Source organism: Microplitis mediator, chromosome 5 (genome assembly GCF_029852145.1).
Source record: "Microplitis mediator isolate UGA2020A chromosome 5, iyMicMedi2.1, whole genome shotgun sequence".
Lineage (NCBI taxonomy): Eukaryota > Metazoa > Arthropoda > Insecta > Hymenoptera > Braconidae > Microplitis > Microplitis mediator.
In genome coordinates, this window is record NC_079973.1 from 6300671 (window position 1) to 6319214 (window position 18544).

The 18544-nt window shown below is 29.3% G+C and overlaps 1 protein-coding gene across 2 annotated transcripts in view; it reads left to right on the forward strand.

Annotated features, from left to right (window-relative positions):
* LOC130667394 (voltage-dependent calcium channel type A subunit alpha-1) overlaps positions 1 to 18544 on the forward strand; it is a 225795-nt gene that overhangs the window by 156738 nt on the left and 50513 nt on the right. For both annotated transcript variants that reach the window (XM_057468927.1, XM_057468928.1), the window contains 10 exons: positions 2943 to 3058; positions 3625 to 3684; positions 5646 to 5750; positions 6219 to 6239; positions 12431 to 12643; positions 13904 to 14331; positions 14416 to 14738; positions 14974 to 15090; positions 17172 to 17735; positions 17834 to 18179. In XM_057468927.1, the coding sequence (XP_057324910.1) occupies positions 2943 to 3058; positions 3625 to 3684; positions 5646 to 5750; positions 6219 to 6239; positions 12431 to 12643; positions 13904 to 14331; positions 14416 to 14738; positions 14974 to 15090; positions 17172 to 17735; positions 17834 to 18179 (2293 nt within the window). The remainder of the gene's footprint in view (positions 1 to 2942; positions 3059 to 3624; positions 3685 to 5645; positions 5751 to 6218; positions 6240 to 12430; positions 12644 to 13903; positions 14332 to 14415; positions 14739 to 14973; positions 15091 to 17171; positions 17736 to 17833; positions 18180 to 18544) is intronic.

Sequence of the window (18544 nt, forward strand, 5' to 3'; positions counted from 1 at the left end):
TTGAGTATCAGTAAAAACTTATCTTACATAAATTATAATTATAAGACATCCCTATCAAGAAAATCTATGTGATATTGCATGGGGACTCATAGAAATCTATGTAGGAAAGTATGGATTTATGGAAGATTCCATAGGAATTAATGTAAGAGTGTATAGATTTATATAAAATCCATGTAAAAAACCCCCATGGATATCTGGATTCCCATATGGGAAATCGACAAAGGACACTATGGTTACCTGGATTTTTATGTACGACCTTCATAGAGGAAACTGGATACCTGGATTCCTATGTAGTAAACCCATATAGAAAGCTGTGGATATCGAGGTTCCCACATAGGAACGACATAGGAACTAGGATACATGGATTTCTTTGGGGGAAATTCTAATAGAAATCTGGGATTTTATATAAGTAACTTCTATAGAATCCGAGGTATCTGGATTTCTATGTCTATCGTCTATTGGTACAAGTATACAAATAAAAGAACAGATTAATATTCTATGGGCAGGATACTCAATCAAAAAAATTTATATGGAAATCCAGCCTAGATTCCTATGTGGGTTCTTACATGGCGTTTTCGGATGGATGGATAATCCAGCATCGATCCCGATATAGATTCTCACATGGGTTCCTATGGGAATTTACACCATACCAAATCCATATGGGAATCTAGAAATTACTTATATAAAAACCTCGATTCCTATATGAATTTCCCACAAAGAGATCCATATATTCAACTTCCTATGTGGGTTTTCTACATGGGAATCCAGGTACCGAGTTTCCTATATATATTTCCCACATGGGAATCTAGATGCACATGGTTTTCTACATGGATTCTTACGGGAATCCGTACACGGAGAAAAATAAATGATTGGAGTTATCATACTAAATTTGTAGCTGCAATCATCTAGGATGATTAAAAAATTTTTCAGTGTAAAGATGGTTAGTGCTACAATTTTTTATAATTGCAGTTACCATTTTTTATAGTTACAGTTACCATCAGGATGATAACAGTAACCATTAAGATGATTACAGCTACTATCAGGATGGTAATATTTACCATCAGGATAATAATGTTTCCTATCAAGGATAGTGATAATTTATCACTGATAAATATTATTAAATGCTATAAAAAAAATTGATCAAAAATTCAATAATTTTCAAGTACTGGTGCAAAATTATAAATTTTTGATTACAAATATGATGACAAACATACTTAAATTTTATTTATAAAATTTTTACAAAAAAATGACAATTATTTATTTTTTACAATTATTTAAATCCATAATTTAGTTATGTACACTTGATTGTCTAAAATATTGAAATAAGTTACTGTACAGTCTTCAATATCAGCATAAAATAAAAATTTCCAAGCGAGAGAGCTTCTGTTAATAACTTTGAATGATTGAGTGTGTTCATCGAAATAACAATCATCCAAGTACTGGGTAATGAATAAAATTTGGCCATTGTTGACATTTAGCATTTTTTTAACTTGGTAAAATGATGGTTCGTCAGACGGTTTCATTATAATTGAATTAATTGTTATTCTATCATTCTGAAAACTTGTCCATTGAATGTCTTGAACAAGGTCGTCTATTTTGTATGGTAAGCGTTCATGACATCCAATGCTGACAAGAACATCATTAATGGTAACATCATTAATTGTCTTAGATGGTAACTTTAATCATCTTTAATGGTAACTACTACAATTTCTGATGGTAACTGTAACCATCTAGATCGTAAATACAACTATTTAAAATGATAACTGTAACTATCTCTAATTAACATACATGATTGTAACAGTTACCATAAATATGATTTATACAATCATCCAGATAGTTGTCACTACCATCGGGTTGATGGTAAAAAATTTTACCATAAATAGATAGTAACTGCAATCATTTAATTTTCTCCGTGTACTTTCCTATATGGGTTCCTATGGGTTCTCATGTAATCCGATATGGATTTTTATTGATAGGGTATTGTTTATTTTTATCAATTTGTTCGTACCAATAACGTGACGTTTTTTGTTGATTTTCATAATTCCTAATCCATACAAGATTTCCATATGGATTTGGTATTATATGGGTTCCCATAGAAGTCCATGTGAGAATCTATATCGGAATCTATGGTGGATTCCTATAGGAAATCATATGTAAATCTATCCGAAAACGCTATGTGGGAATCCATATAATAGGAATCTAGGCTGGATTCCTACTTGAATTTTTTTGATAGGGATATGAATTCATCAAAACCTTATAATTAACGATTCTAATAAATTCTAATAAAAAAAGAGAAAGAGAACAGGCCAATCACAAAAAATAAATTTGCTCTCGAGGCATTGAGGTGTTAGTTTACAAATCTTGGAGGTTTAGTTTTAAAATAGTCAGCCATTTTATCTTAGGCTAACAACTTGCGGCAGTTCATTGACTTTTTACATCAAAATATATACTGATAATATCAATAATTATTATTTTTTTTTGTTTTATTCAAATAGTTGTAACTATTTACAAATGATTTTTTTATTACAGTCCATCGATTTAAAAAACAATTTGAATATATGTTGATTTTGTTAAGTATTCGATTAAAGTGATGGAATAATTATTTATTAACTAATTACTTAAGTTAATCAGGGATTTAAATATTCCTGAAGAGATTAATTTATTTTTTCATTAAATCGGATCATAATAAAAGTAACTTTGCTAAGGCTGAGATTACGAGTTGTAACTTTAGCGAACTTGAATTAATTGAAAATAAATAGGAATTATTTAAAAATAAAAAAAAAATTTTTTTTTTACAATGAAATTTATAGTGAATAAAAAAAAATTAAAGTTAATTATGCTTAAGAAATAAAAGAAAAGTATACCCATTATTTAAATAAAGCTAAAAATCATCTAAAAATTGAATCCCATAAAATTTCCTGTAATTTTGTACGGCTTTGTAGAGAGTTTGCAAAGGAAAGAGAAAAAGTGGAAAATCGTCAGTCATTTCTAAAAATGCGTAGACACCAACAACTAGAGAGAGAACTTAATGGCTACGTCGAGTGGATCTGCAAAGCAGGTAGAAAAATATAATTGCAAGCTCACTTATTACACTGTCAAAAATTGGGAGTAAATTCGAAGTGATTATAGATTTTATTTAAATCCGAATTCACTCGCATAAGGAAGAAATAGGGAGTTTATTATTTCAGTTGATTGATTTCGGAGTGATCTGGATTTTATTTAAATTCGCATTCACTCCGATTCGGAGTTTTAATGTTAAAATAAACTTCTCTTCGGAGTGAATTTCTCTTCGACCCGTACGAAAAAAGTAAATATCCGTGATATATCCGGGCAAAATTGAATATATATCTCATGTATGCTACATATATTCAAAATTGCCCGGATACATACAGATATATATTTTTTTCGTACGGAGAGGGGATTAAATAAATAAACAATCATCCGCTTCGCATTTACTCCACTAATTTTTTACAGTATATTACACTTAAAATAATAAAAGTGCTCACTCACTACTTGCTAGTTACTCACTAATATCTAATTTGTCAACTTTTATTTTTTTTACTTCTCACTTTTTTGTTATTCTCTTCATCTACAATTAATCACTAACACAATTATGATTTACAGAGGAAGTCATACTTGCTGAAGAACGGACTACAGAAGAAGAAAAAATGCATATTATAGAAGGTATTTGTATAACTAATTCATATTTTATTTCTCATTACTGTCTTTGTTAGTTTTCAAATATTAACAGAAGATTCTAGTCTGAGTAAAAACTATTCGATCGCTTGAAAAATTTTGCAGAATTATTATAACGTTATAATGATCGTGAATATGAAATAAAATTTTACTAATAGTCATTTTAATAATTTATATATTAAAATCAAAAAGTGTAATGCTTATTTTCAATGTCATATATTTACTGAGCATAAAGTGACTTGATTAAATTTTTTTTTATTCACGTTAAAAAGGTTCCAATTACAGAAAAATATTTTTTTTTTACACTCGGTCCTGTGATTTTGCGCGGGGATTTAATTACTTTACATTGCGTTTTACAACTTAATGATTTGGTTGTAGAATTTAATAAAAAAAACAAAAAATGTTAGAAAATCCAAAATTGCACACTTCAATCGCTCATTTTATTTTTAATCATTACTTTTTTTTTTTTTTTTTATTATGAATTTTTATTCAACTTTTAAATTATTAACTTAATGTTTTTATTTCTTAATTCCAGTTTAATTTTTTTTTTTTATTAACATTTTTTTCAAATATCCCGCATTTTTGTTGTAGATGTCGCTCTTTTTTTTTTCAACCCTACTGTTTTACGCTAGTGCTGCTGCCAGTAGTTGATGGGGAGAAAAAAAGAAAAAAAAAATTTACTTTTGTAATAATAACAATAGTAAAAATAAAAATGGCCGCTAAATTTTTCGTGAAAAATCAGTTTTATTATTTTAATTAACTACAAGTAAAGTAGGCGGATTTAGATACTGATTTTCAATAGGGTTTTTGTGATCAATAATAGAGAGATAATAAAAAAAGGTTAGGCCGATTAATTGTGTCTATCGAGAGTTATATGGTTTACTAAGTTTCATACAGGATAATTGACAACTCGTGTCACTGGGATTAAAATAATTTATATTTTATAAATGGAATAATTAATTGACTTAACATTGGGTCGAAATTATTCTTTAATAAATTGTCTTTGTGTTGGTATAAAATTTGACCCATTGTAGTGTAATCGAAAAAATCTAGAGATAATTTAATGTAAGTGAATGAATGAAAAAAATTAGAGCGATCATAAAACACCCTCAGCGCTTTCACGCTTGAGGTGTGCAAAAATCGTTGCATAAAAAAGTTTATATTTTTTTGACGATATTCAGGCATTAAATTACATATAATTGTAAAAAAATTCTCTAATTATTTAGTTAAAAATTTTCTCTCTATTGAAAACAAAAATTGCACACCTCGATCGCGAAGTGAAGAGATGAACTGTTTGACGAAATGACTTAATTGCACACCTGAAGCGCGAAAGCACTGAGGGTGCTTTATAATCGCTCTATTTTTTTTACACTATCATTGAAATTATGCAGAGAAGTTTCTTTTCGAAAATCACTACTGTAGACCTTTTTATAATAAATCACTTCTGTTAAAACCGGAATTTTTACATGTAAACAAACACACACTGCAGTCATTTTTATTGGGAATGTTTTCCTTTCTTCTCTTCCTTTTTTTTTATTGACTGTTAATTTACTATATATTTATGATGGCAATTTCTATGGAAAAAACGCGGGTAATTCAAATGTTTTTTTTTTATTTTTGCCATTAGTTATTTAATATCTTTCTCCGCAGGGGAATAAGAACTGCCAGTATCGTTTTGTCAAGAAATAATTCGTGTTAATTAAACAGATAAATTTTTTTATAGCTTAAAAAAAATACGTGGCTCAGTAATCAATAAAAATAAATTGCGTTTGAGGTGTGCACTTGTGGATTTTCCAAATTTCAGTCAGTTGATAAATTTTTTGTCATTTAATTTTAAACTTTTATTTAAAAATAAAAATTCAAACCAATTCTCATTTCCTTTTCCTAAAGTTATATTTGAATACAAAAAAAAACAATATTTATATATTTTATATTCATTATCTGTGTAGCAAGAAGAAGAGCCATAAAAGCACAAAGAAAAAAGTTAAAAAATCTTGGAAAAAGTAAAAGTACAGACACTGAAGAAGAAGATAATGAGGACGATCAAGGCGATGGTGAGTTGTATTTTTCTACGTCTTTTATTTACCAATACCTTTCCTTCATTATCTATTTTTCTGTTTCTACTTTCTTTCTCATAAAAAAAAAAAAAATTCTCTATATCTAATCAAGTAATAAATAAGATAACCGTACGCGTCACCATCATACGAAAAACTTTTTAATTCACTTTTCCATATTTTCTCTGCTCACATCTAAAGACCTAAAAACATTTTTTTTTAATGTACAAAAAATAAAAAATAAAAAATAAAAAATAATACAGATAAGAATACAGCGCAGGATAAAATAACTAACAAGTTTATAAATTTTCAGTTGCATTAAAACTTATTAATTTTTTAAGCAGACGTTTTATTTTTTAAATCGAAAATCGGTAACTGAAAAAATAAATAAAATAAAAATTACGAACCCCTCCACTATTATCAATGAACATTCTAAACACACGCTATCAGATGCTCCTCTTGTTTCAGAGCCTAAGAAAAAACTGAAAGGTAACTACACTATTCATGCCTACGTAAAACAGTAACGGCTAATATTAATTGTCTAAATGTATTATTTATTTGGGTTTGATAAAAATTATTATCATTACGGTCGACTACCCGTCAAAAGCCTGGTCTAGGAGACGTAGGAGAAATTTTTCTAGGAATTTCAGCCTTTCCACTACCGTGCGCTTAGTTTTGATCTCGTCTATTCGTTATAAGCCTGTTTTATTTTATATGATCCTGAAGTTAGCAGACAGTTAATAATTTTCGAATTTTTTTTTCACCAAATGAATTACAAAAAAAAAAAAAACCTGAAATATGCACGTGTAGAAAATTCAAAAAACTATAGGTGAAATTATTTCAAAATTTTTTTTTTATAAGTTATGGTTTAAAAACAAAACCAAAAGCTATTGTATACCGAAAAAGGAGAAGTAAGCAGTTGCAATATAAAGGCATAAGTGTAAAAGGCCAAAAAGGCTATACACTAACAATTAATAATTAATTAAATTATTATATTTTACTACATAATGATTAAATTATTCTCCGCGAAACGTAGATGGTAAATTTTCATCATTAATTTGTCTATTTTTTCCTATTCTTAGTTTATAATTTTGACAATTTTACTGGAGGCTTATAACGGGTTCTCTAGTATACGAAACTCTTTGAGTGGTTAAGTGGGGGAAGCTGTTTGGGCTCAGTAACTCCCGATTGAAGGGCAGAGGCCTATGAAGGGCAGGCTTATGACGGGTAGTTGACTGTATTTGTTGTATAAAAAGTAAGAGTAATACAAAGTAATGCGTATAGTAACTATACAAATACATCTACATACTTTTTTTTAAATTTATTTTAAACATTAAACTGTAATTAACTTGTTATTATTGTGATTATTGCTGCAAATTATGTAAACGTATGAAAATTAATCGCAGCATACAATTGATTGCCATTTACGATACAGCTACGAATATAGAGTTTAACGTGTCGAGTAGTTAGATATCATTTTATTTTATATATACATATATGGTATACATATATATATATATATATATTAATTTATGTGTATAAAATGGTGGTGAGCACATGAATGCTGATTATATACAAATAATATTTAACCTAATACGTAGTGAGACGTGAAATGAAAATATAATGCAATTTAAATTGACATTGTTGCTCGTTTTGCAAAAATTTTTAAATATTTAAATAATGATATTATTATTTTTATATATTTTTATTATTATTATTTATTTACAGGGTAATTAATAATATGCTGTATTATTGATTACTGTTTTATTGAAGCTCATGATTTTTTTACGCTACGAATCATATCAATATATATATATACATATACACGGAGAGGAAGTTATAGTAACCGTTTCTAGAACCTTTATGAAATATACCCATAAAGTTATGGTAGATACTAGAAATTATGGGCTATACGCCCATAACTTCTGGGAAAAGTTTCCATAACTATGAGAACAACTCCCATAATTATGGTAATAGTTCCTATATCGTATGGTAATGATTACTATGCTCATGAGAATAGTTCCCATAATCACATAGGAATAGATTCCATATTTACGTGGTAATGGTTACTAGGTGCGTTTCGGAATAAACCCTAAACATCATGATAAGCGTTCTCATAATATTATGGTAATCGTTCCTATACTTCTATGGCAGTCGTTCCTACAGTTTTATGGTGAACGTTACCATATATTATGGTAATGATTCCCATAATTTATAGGAATCATTACATGATAAAACAATGTAGCTCACCCGAGTCGAAATATTAGACGTAAATTAAACGTTTTTAACGTATATCAAACGTTTTCAACATAAATTTGAGGTTTTTAACGTTTTGAACATTTACTACTATAACATATAGTTACTATAATATTATGGTAATGGTTACTAGGTGCGTATGGGAATAAACCCTATACATCACGATAAGCGTTCTCATAATATTATGGTAATCGTTCCTATACTTCTATGGCAGTCGTTCCTACAGTTTTATGGTGAACGTTACCATATAGTATGGTAATAATTCCCATAATTTATAGAAATCATTACATAGAAAAACAAAATAGCTCGCTCGAGTCGAAACATTAGACGTAAATTAAACGTTTTCAACATAAATTAAAGATTTTTAACGTTTTGAACGTATTGAACATTTACTACTATAATACTATGGTTACTATAACATTATGGTAATGGTCACTATAATATTACGATAATCATTACTATAATATATGATAACGATTACCATGATAGTATGGGAACGATTATTATAATGTCAGAAACTGTTACCATAATTTTATAGGAACTATTCCCATAATATATTGTAATTGTTACCATAAGTTTCGCTCCGTATATATATATTTTTTTTTTCATTAATTAATTTTTTAATTATAGGGTAATGCTTCTACTTGCCTGTTCAAGCATTCATGATTTGTGAATTAAATGCTCATGGCATCAATATTTATTTATTTTTACTTCATTTTTAAATTCAATGCATAAATTTTTTTATTAATCTGAGGTATCGTTGGTTTATAAAATTTTATGATAGAGTAGAATAATTTTCAAATTTTTTCTTGGTGGGATAAATAATAAAATTAAAAAATAAAGTTGCGTACATTTTAATTGGTCCTTTAAATATATTTGAATTTATTTAACTTCTTAGAAAATAGTAATAGTGTTTTTTTTTACTTCATTAATCTAAAAAATTACTTTTTAATAATTATGTTGTTACGGCGCAGTTTTTTTTTTACAATTAAAATTTTTGATGTAATTTAGTTAATTATTACAGAAGAGTAGTGAATTTTTATTGGCACGCAGAAAAAAAGGCTCAAGAAATATTTTGCATTTTGAAATGAAAACAAAAAAATAATTGGAGCAAGAAATTTTTTTTTTGGCTCAAAAAATTCTTTTATGCCTCAGGAAAATTATTTTGTAAAGAAATCCTTTTTTTCTGTGTCGTATTAGTGATAACGTTTATTTATTTATTTAATTATTAGTAATTTCTATTACAAAATATTTCTAAAATTTTAAAATAAGTATTTAAGATAATTACCGGAAATTCTTTTATACAAAAAATCATAATTTTAATAACCGAAGGTTATTTTAAAAAATTAAATATCTGGTTTATTTGAATATTCAAGGGAAAGTGTGTCATGACAGAGTACCTAGTAATTAATCTTTTCACGATTTTTTAATTATTGTATACGATTCGTTTTCATTTATTTGCAAAAATATTCACGATTATTTTTTAAATAAGTTTTTATCGATCGAGTCTATAAGCTTTCAACATATACACTGCAAAAATTTTTGAAAAAATCGCGGATTAAATCCGGAGTGAACTCGGAGTAAATGCGGAGCGGATAATTTCTTATTCATTTAATCCCCTTACAGTAAAATTCCGGGTCAAAGTGGATACAAATTAAAGTAAAATTCAGATCACTTCAAAACCACTCCGCTGAAAAAAAGACTTCCATTTTAGTCCGAACGCGGAGTGATTTTTTTAAAGCTCCGGAACTTCGAATGACCGAGTGAATACGGATTGACATAAAATTCATAATTACTGTCGATTTTTCACAATTTAAGAAAAAATAAATACAGAGCTCAATTAAAATTTTTTTATTTTTTTTTTTACAAAATTTTACAAGTATCCTTTATACCCCATCTACTTTATGACTCAGGAATTTTGAGAGCAGATTGAAAACTTTTCCTGATAAAAAAAAAACTATTTTTTTATAATATTTTCAAGGTACTCATGCTCTACTCTCCCTTAATTTATTTCTAAAAAAAAAAGTTTTTAAACACAATGACCTTAAATATATTATCTTAAATATTGTAATTAATACAATTAATTTTAAAATTATCATTATTACATACTATAGTAATTAAAAAATTCTTATAGTGATTATTTTTAAATAAATTAGTTTTTAATAATTTTCTGACGATACCTCAAATTAATAATCAAATGAATAATAAATATGACAATTTAAAAAATTAACTTTTTTTTTTATTTAATGAAAAATAATAAAAATTGAGGCCACGTGTATTTTAATCATGTACTTAATTTAAATGGTTTAGATACGATGGCAGACATTTATGGGGCAACACTGAAAAATGACTTAGTTATTAATTTAAAAAAATAAATAAAAATAGGCGATGTTTAGCTAGCGAAATTAGTTTAATTATCAGTAGTAAATTAGCGTTGTCAATATTTATTGATTAACTATTAATTAAATACTTAATATAAGTAGCGAGCAAGTTTTTTTTACTAAATAAATAAATAATAACCCGTAAAAAGCTTGATTATTAAATTAAAATCTTAGTCTTAAACGCGTTCAGCATTTTTATTACTATTTTAAATGAATTTGTCTAGAGCAATAGTAGATCCCGCTTTGTAGAATTTATTTATAAAAAATAGTTTAGTCGTGCTTAAGTTAATTAGTAATGTACGTTTTAATAAATAATTAAATTTTTAATCCAAAACTAGAATTTTAAAAAATTTTAAATCTAATGAATTTACCAAATTTTAACCCTCCGTCCGTTACGCGGTCTCGCCACCCCTCGTTTGTCGCGCCGCGGCGTTTCGCCGCCATGTATTTAATATTGCGGTGTTGCCAAGTATCATAACTGTGATTTTTCGAAATTAAAACCACACAAGCTTATACGACTAGACAATTGTCTTTTTTTTAGAATTGTTTTTACTAAAATAAAAATTTTGTATTAAATAAAAATATTAAGGAAAGAGATAAATTAAATGAACTGAAAATTAGTCGCTGGTGGTAACTGGCAACACTGCGCGGAAAATCTGAACAAATTCAACGCCCGTTTACTCGCGTCAGCGGAAAATCGCCGCGTGTCTCAGGTTTTCTAACAAAAACAATTATTTTTTTAATATTTAAAATGCCAGAAAAATATTTATCATCCATTTGTTCGATACTGAAAATTAATCAGTTAGACATTTTGTGTATTTGTGATAAAAAATTATTTGGTTAAAATTTTCGTGTTGATTTTTAACACAGAAATCTGTTAATTCAACACAAACCGTTTGTGTTACTTTACTTTAATAGATTTTTTATGTTAAATGATTAGGAAATCTGTAATGTAATACATTTCTTGTGTTATTCGAAAATTAACGCAAATTTTGTGTTGTTTAGCTGAGCACTCCCGCGCGTTTCTTCATTTCTATAACCAAGCAAAGAATTTTAGCAGCATTGTCTGCAAGGAAACTTGGATTATAATTGATTTACAATTAAATATAATCATCGATAACTTTCAAACTTTTATGATCAGGTTCAATGATTTTTTTATTCTCATTTTACGGGAGGATAATTCATAGCTCCGTTTTTTAGAAAAATCACAGAAAATCGAACTAATTGTTTGCTCAATTGACATAAGTTGTACTAAGGGTAGATCAGTATATTTGAGTTGGTTAGATTATGTGCTTATATTTATTAGTTAATTTTAACACAAAGAGTCTGTTAAATTCACACAAATTTTCTGTCAAAATAACAGATTTTGTGTTCAATTATTTAACATAAAATTTGAGTTAAAGATCAACACATACGCAATGTGTTGAATTAACACAAAAATTTGTGTAGGCCGTTTGTAACACACGATTTGTGTTGAATTTAACACAAAATTTCTAACTGTCTATAGTAGAAGAATTCATAAAATTTTAAAAGATTAGGAAATTTATTTCCTTTTTAAATAATCTTTTAATAAAAATTTCGGCACTGCGCTCATAGCGCGACGGACGAAGGGTTAATTTAATGTTGATTAAATATAGCTAAACAATTAACAATTAATACTTTTTTTATATAGTTAGTATATCTTATTTCTTATAATATATAATTCCATAAAGTCTGCCCGCAAAAGCTCTTTGGCGGCTTTACGGGGCGTCAGTTTCAGCAGTTACACTTGCCTAGCTTTATTATATCTAAGCCAAGTGGCATAATTACGCCAAGTAAAGCCAGTAAAGTCTTGACTAAACCTATATTTACTATTTCATCCATTTATTACTATCAACATTGCTACGAAATTTGAAAAAAAGAAGTCATTTATAAAATAAAAAACGCAAATTGTATTGGCGGCAAAAGTTTTGCGAGCTAAAAAAATTTGATTTATTTAAAAATCTAGCAACGTGGCACGTTCGATGAGATGAGCGACTAAATATCAAGTGTATGCTTTTGTAGGGTTCTCGAGAGCTTCGTATCTCAGGTCGAGGGTCAAGAACCAGGGCGCTTGCCTTCAATTCTGGCGAGCTGAGAAGAGATTTAGGTTTTGGATACGGCACACTGTCAAAACGCAGTCATTCTACTGGTTTGTCATTGTCCTTGTGTTTTTCAACACGGTCTGCGTTGCTGTTGAGCACTACGATCAACCACAGTGGCTTAGTGATTTTCTTTGTAAGTTTTTTTCATTTATTTACCAAAAAAATTATTTTTGACATCAAAGGTTTTTGGATTCAATTTGTAATGCCCCGTGTAAAAAAAATTCGTGCAGAAAAGATTCCAAAAAAGTTCGACATTTGGAACTTGTAAATTTGAGACGGATTAGAACTTCAAGTGGTGGAACTTTTTTTGAACTTGAGTAATTTTTACAGTAAAAAAAAAGAAGTTTAATTAGTACTTTATACAGCCGAATTTTGGATCAAAGAAAGACGTTTTTAAAACTCATTTCTCATAACGAATTTTTACTACATTGAATAAAAAATATTTATTAATTCATTTTTTAAAAATTTGTTATCAAAGCCAAGTAAATAAAAAATTTCTTTAAGTGGATTCGAACCCATGACTTTTTATTAATCAGGCGATTGTGCTGTTCAAGTTACTACGCTTTTATTTCTTGATAATAAATGTTTAAAATTTAAAAAAATATAGATCTACAGGATTTGAATCTTATATTCTTATATGATATAAGCTATACTAATTGTTTAGATCAAAGCTATAAAAGGGAAAATTATCAAACTGCTCAGAAAAAAGATAATTTAAATGTGAAAAATCTTATTTTCTAGAAGTTTAAATCTAGTTAAATTTACACAGGTTTGTGTAAATCTTAGATTAAAATAAAAATTGACATTTTTACAGTTCGATAATTTTATTTTAGTCGAATAATTTACTCTGTAAAAACGGATTAGTGAAACAGTAGTCACTTACTGCCATTGGAAAGTATATCACTATTTAAACTAGTGACGTACTTTTCACTATTAGTAAACGATGGATAGTCACTATTTTCACTATTTCAAATTTAAGTGAGTAGATCTATAAAGATTTAAGTTACTTTCTCCCGAGTGTAAAAAACTCCAAAATCCTTTAAAAAAATTGAATCGATTTTAGATCTAAAACGATCTACATGAACTTAAGAAGATATAATTATCTAGAGTAGAGGTACCGTATTTTGGCCATTTGAAAAAATAAAATGTAATTATTTGTAAAAGACGCAATAAAATAATTGCTTTTTACAATATGGTTAAAGACTTTTATCCCACTATTAAAACGGCAAATTTATTGTACACTTTTTCATTAATTGAAATTAAGTATCAAATGTCAAAAAATAAAGCAGTGTCCGCAAACGGTATCTCTACCCTATAAATAATGTTTTCAGTAACCGTCAATTGACCCACTTATTAAGACTTAAAAAGTAAATGAACTGATGAATTTTTGTAGATTACACCGAATTCGTATTTCTCGGACTCTTCATGTGTGAAATGTTCATAAAGATGTACGCCCTGGGACCACGCATATACTTCGAATCAAGTTTCAATAGATTTGACTGCGTGGTAATATGTGGGTCGATATTTGAAGTGATATGGTCGGCGGTTAAATCCGGCTCATTTGGTCTCTCCGTCCTGCGTGCCCTGCGACTCCTTAGGATATTCAAAGTGACAAAATACTGGGCGAGTCTGAGGAATCTCGTAATATCGCTGCTCAACTCGATGCGCAGCATCATTTCCCTTCTATTCCTTCTCTTCCTCTTCATTCTCATATTCGCCTTACTCGGCATGCAACTATTTGGCGGTCAATTTAACTTTGAGACAGGCACACCGCCGACAAACTTCAATACTTTTCCTATCGCGTTGCTAACTGTCTTCCAAGTGAGTACTCACTTACATTTGTCGTTAACTAAATGAAATAATTGTTAACTTATTTATTCGTAATTATTAACTGCGTTATCTAAGATCCTGACCGGTGAGGACTGGAACGAGGTAATGTATCAAGGCATTGAATCTCAAGGCGGACATAAAAAAGGAGGGATGGTTTACTCGTTGTATTTCATCGTCCTTGTACTCTTCGGTAACTACACTCTGCTTAACGTATTCTTGGCTATCGCTGTCGATAATTTGGCGAACGCACAAGAGCTAACAGCAGCCGAAGAGGGTCAAGAGGAAGAGGACAAGGAGAAGCAGATGCAAGAACTCGAAAAGGAAATGGAAGCTCTGCAAATGCCTGACGGTACTGGGCCAAAAGTTGAAATATCACCCAATAGTTCGTCGCAAAATTTGTAAGTATATTTCTTTAATAATAACAGTGGTAATAAATGTAATAAAATAAAATACAATTTATCACCCGAGGGTAAATCAAATACCGTAATATATTTTTCGATTTATTTCAATTAGTTTTTTTTTATTTTTACCAATAAAAATTTATTACTTAAGTTTTTATATTTTTTATTTATATATGTATATGTACTGTATTAACTGTGTAATTTTTTTATGATATAAAATACATCATTGAAGAGGTGGTAAGGGAGAAAAACAGGCGTCCGAAGAGAAAAAACAGGAGGACGACGAAGACACGGGACCAAAACCAATGCTGCCATATTCCTCCATGTTTATATTATCTCCGACAAACCCGTAAATATATATCACTATATTTATTATTAAAATTTAATCCTTCGTATACGCGAGATTACGAGAGTTTAGGTTTTTAAAGATTTAAATCTTCTTAAAGATTTTAAATTTTTAAAAAGACCGCTGCCTTTTAATAATTAAAAAAATCGATGAAATTTTTTTTTTGGGGGCAAGATGGGATACCACGAATTTTTTTTTTTTAATTCTACTTTTATTTTACTCAAGTCTATAAGCTCAAAAAAAAAAATAACAAAATTCTCTATAAAACATTTTTTTTTATCACCAAATTTTTGAGGTGCCCGAGGTACCTCATAGTGCCTGGGAAATTTCCGTCATTTAAAAAGTAGCGGTTCCTTTAAATTATAGTACAGAATACAATAAATATTTATTTATAAATGTATACATTGTAAAAAATTTGCGGAGTGAACGCGGATTAAATTCGGAGTGAATGCGACACGGAACTGTGTGTTCATTTAATCCTATTGGAATAAAATTCATTTCGAAGAGGAGTTTATATTAATATTGAAACTCCAGTTCGCAGTGCAATTAACTCCTTAAGGAAGTTTATTTTGATATTAAGATTTCAAATCAGAGTGAATCCGGATTTAAATAAAATCTACGTCACTCCGGAATCACTCCGCTGGACAAACAAACTCTATTTACTCCGTATTCGGACTGATTTTTTCTAAAACTCTGGAACTCCGAGTGACGGAGTGAATCCGGACTTAAATAAAATCCGTACCCGGGTCAAAAATAAAACTTGATTTACCAAGCCGAAATTTGGAGCCGTTTTTCACAAAACAAACTCGACTTTTTTTTAAGAAGATATGAAATACATTGAGTTTTCGTCTTGGTTTAGACTTATTCGACTTGAATAAAAGACAAATAAGTCAAAACTAAGGAGAAACGTAAAAAACACATTTTCCTAGAAATACTGTTTGCTTTTGACTTGGTCGAACAAATCTAAAGTAAGGCGAATAATTATCTTGCTCGAAGTGAAGACGAATAAGATCAAACTATAATGAAAGAAAATTATGGGAAGTTTTGCTATGCATTATGGGAATGGTTCCCATAATGGTATGGGAATAGTACCTATACTACTATAAGGATGATTCCCATATTGGTAAAGGAACTATTCCTATAATATTATGGGAACTATTCCCATAATGTTATGGGAACCATCCCTATAATATCATAAAATTTTTTTTTGCACATTAGTGTAGAAATTTCCCAAAATTTGAATTTTCTTGAATGTTTTGTGCTGACAAAAAATTCTTGTTAAAAATTTTAATGTTTTTTTGCCAAATACGATTTTTTTTTTCAATGTTTGAATTTTTGTTTTTATGTTTAATAATATTTCTGTGTATTGTAGAAGTGATTACCACACTTCTTTAAAATAATTTTTTCATGATAATATGGGAACCATTCCCATAATATTATAGGTACCATTCCCATAATATTATGGGAATAGTTCCCATACTATTATAGGAACCATTCCCATAATATTATGGGAATGGTTCCTATAATTTATGGGAATGGTTCCTATAAATTATAGGAACCAATCCCATAAATTATAGGAATGATTCCCATAATATTATAGAAAGTATTCCTATAAATTATAGGAATGATTCCCATAATATTATAGAAAGTATTCCTATAAATTATAGGAACCATTCCTATAATTATAGGAATCATTCCTATAGTGTTATGGGCATCATTCCCATAATTATAGGAACTATTCCTATAATTATGGGAAACATTCCTATAATTATAGGAATCGCTCCCATAATTTATGGTCGTAATTCCTATGATGGTATAGGAAAAAATTTCACAAAATTATGGGAACCGCTGCCATATTTTTCTTTCCATGTATAATGAAAAAAAGCTCTAAAAATAAAAAAAAATTGAAATCAACTCGAAAAAGTCGAGATCTTATTGGAAAATCGTCGGCAAATCGATAACTTGAAAAGAAAATAAGGTGAAGCGAGCCTGAATCAAGTTTTATTTTTGACCCGAGTAATCACTCCCAATTCTCTCCCGTTTTTTTACGTAATAATTAATGCATTATTTTTGTTTTGTTTTAGTGTAAGGAGAGGTGCCCATTGGGTCGTTAATCTTCGGTACTTCGATTTTTTCATAATGACTGTAATATGTTTGTCAAGTATAGCACTTGCAACAGAGGATCCAGTTGAGGAAGACTCGTTAAGAAATGTTGTGTTGGATCACTTCGATTATGCTTTCACGGGCGTCTTTACGATAGAGATGATACTCAAGGTCATTGATCTGGGTATCATACTCCATCCCGGCTCGTATTTACGCGAGTTCTGGAATGTGATGGACGCAGTGGTTGTAATATGTGCCGTTGTATCAATGGGTTTTAATAAAGCGGGTCACTCAGCGGGTCAAAATTTATCAACAATTAAATCATTACGTGTTTTACGTGTGTTAAGACCATTAAAAACAATAAAACGTGTGCCGAAACTAAAAGCAGTGTTTGATTGTGTCGTTAACAGTTTAAAAAACGTCATTAACATTCTCATCGTGTATATATTGTTTCAATTCATCTTTGCTGTAATAGCGGTACAATTGTTCAATGGTAAATTTTTCTACTGTAACGACGAGAGCAAACGTACCAAAGAAGAATGCCAGTCAGTATTTTAAAATAACTTTCTCTAACTCTGTTGCAAATTATTTTTGTTTTGTCTGCTGTTAATTACAAAAAATTTTATTTCACTTTTATTTATAGGGGTTCGTATTTTGTTTTCGAGGAAGACTCATCACTGCCGCAATCGAGAAACCGAACATGGCAGCCACAAAGTTTTCATTACGACAATGTAATGGCCGCTATGTTGACCCTATTTGCTGTGCAAACTGGTGAAGGTTGGCCGCAAATTCTTCAACATTCTATGGCTGCAACTCACGAGGACGAGGGTCCGATTCACAATTTTCGTATCGAAATGTCCATATTTTACATTGTATACTTCATTGTATTTCCATTCTTCTTCGTTAACATATTCGTCGCTTTGATTATTATTACATTTCAAGAGCAGGGTGAGGCTGAGTTACAAGATGGTGAAATTGATAAAAATCAGGTAATTTACTTTTTCTTTTATTTTTATCTCTTGCTGACCTAATCATCCTTTAAAATTTTTTTTTCAATACAGTCGACTACCCGCCATAAGCCTGCCCTTCATAAGCCTCTTCCAGTATGACGTTTAAAATCATATAAAATAAAACAGGCTTATAACGGGTAGTCGAGAACAAAACTAAACGCATGGTAATGGGAGAACTGAAATTACAAGAAAAATTTCCCCTACATCCCCTAGACCAGGTTATTTACTCCAACTTGTATTAAGGGGGTTCGATACCTATTATCTCTTTAGGAAATCTCGTGGATTTTCTATTGTATTTTTGTAAGGTTACAACTTCCATACACCAAAATTTCATTCATAAAATT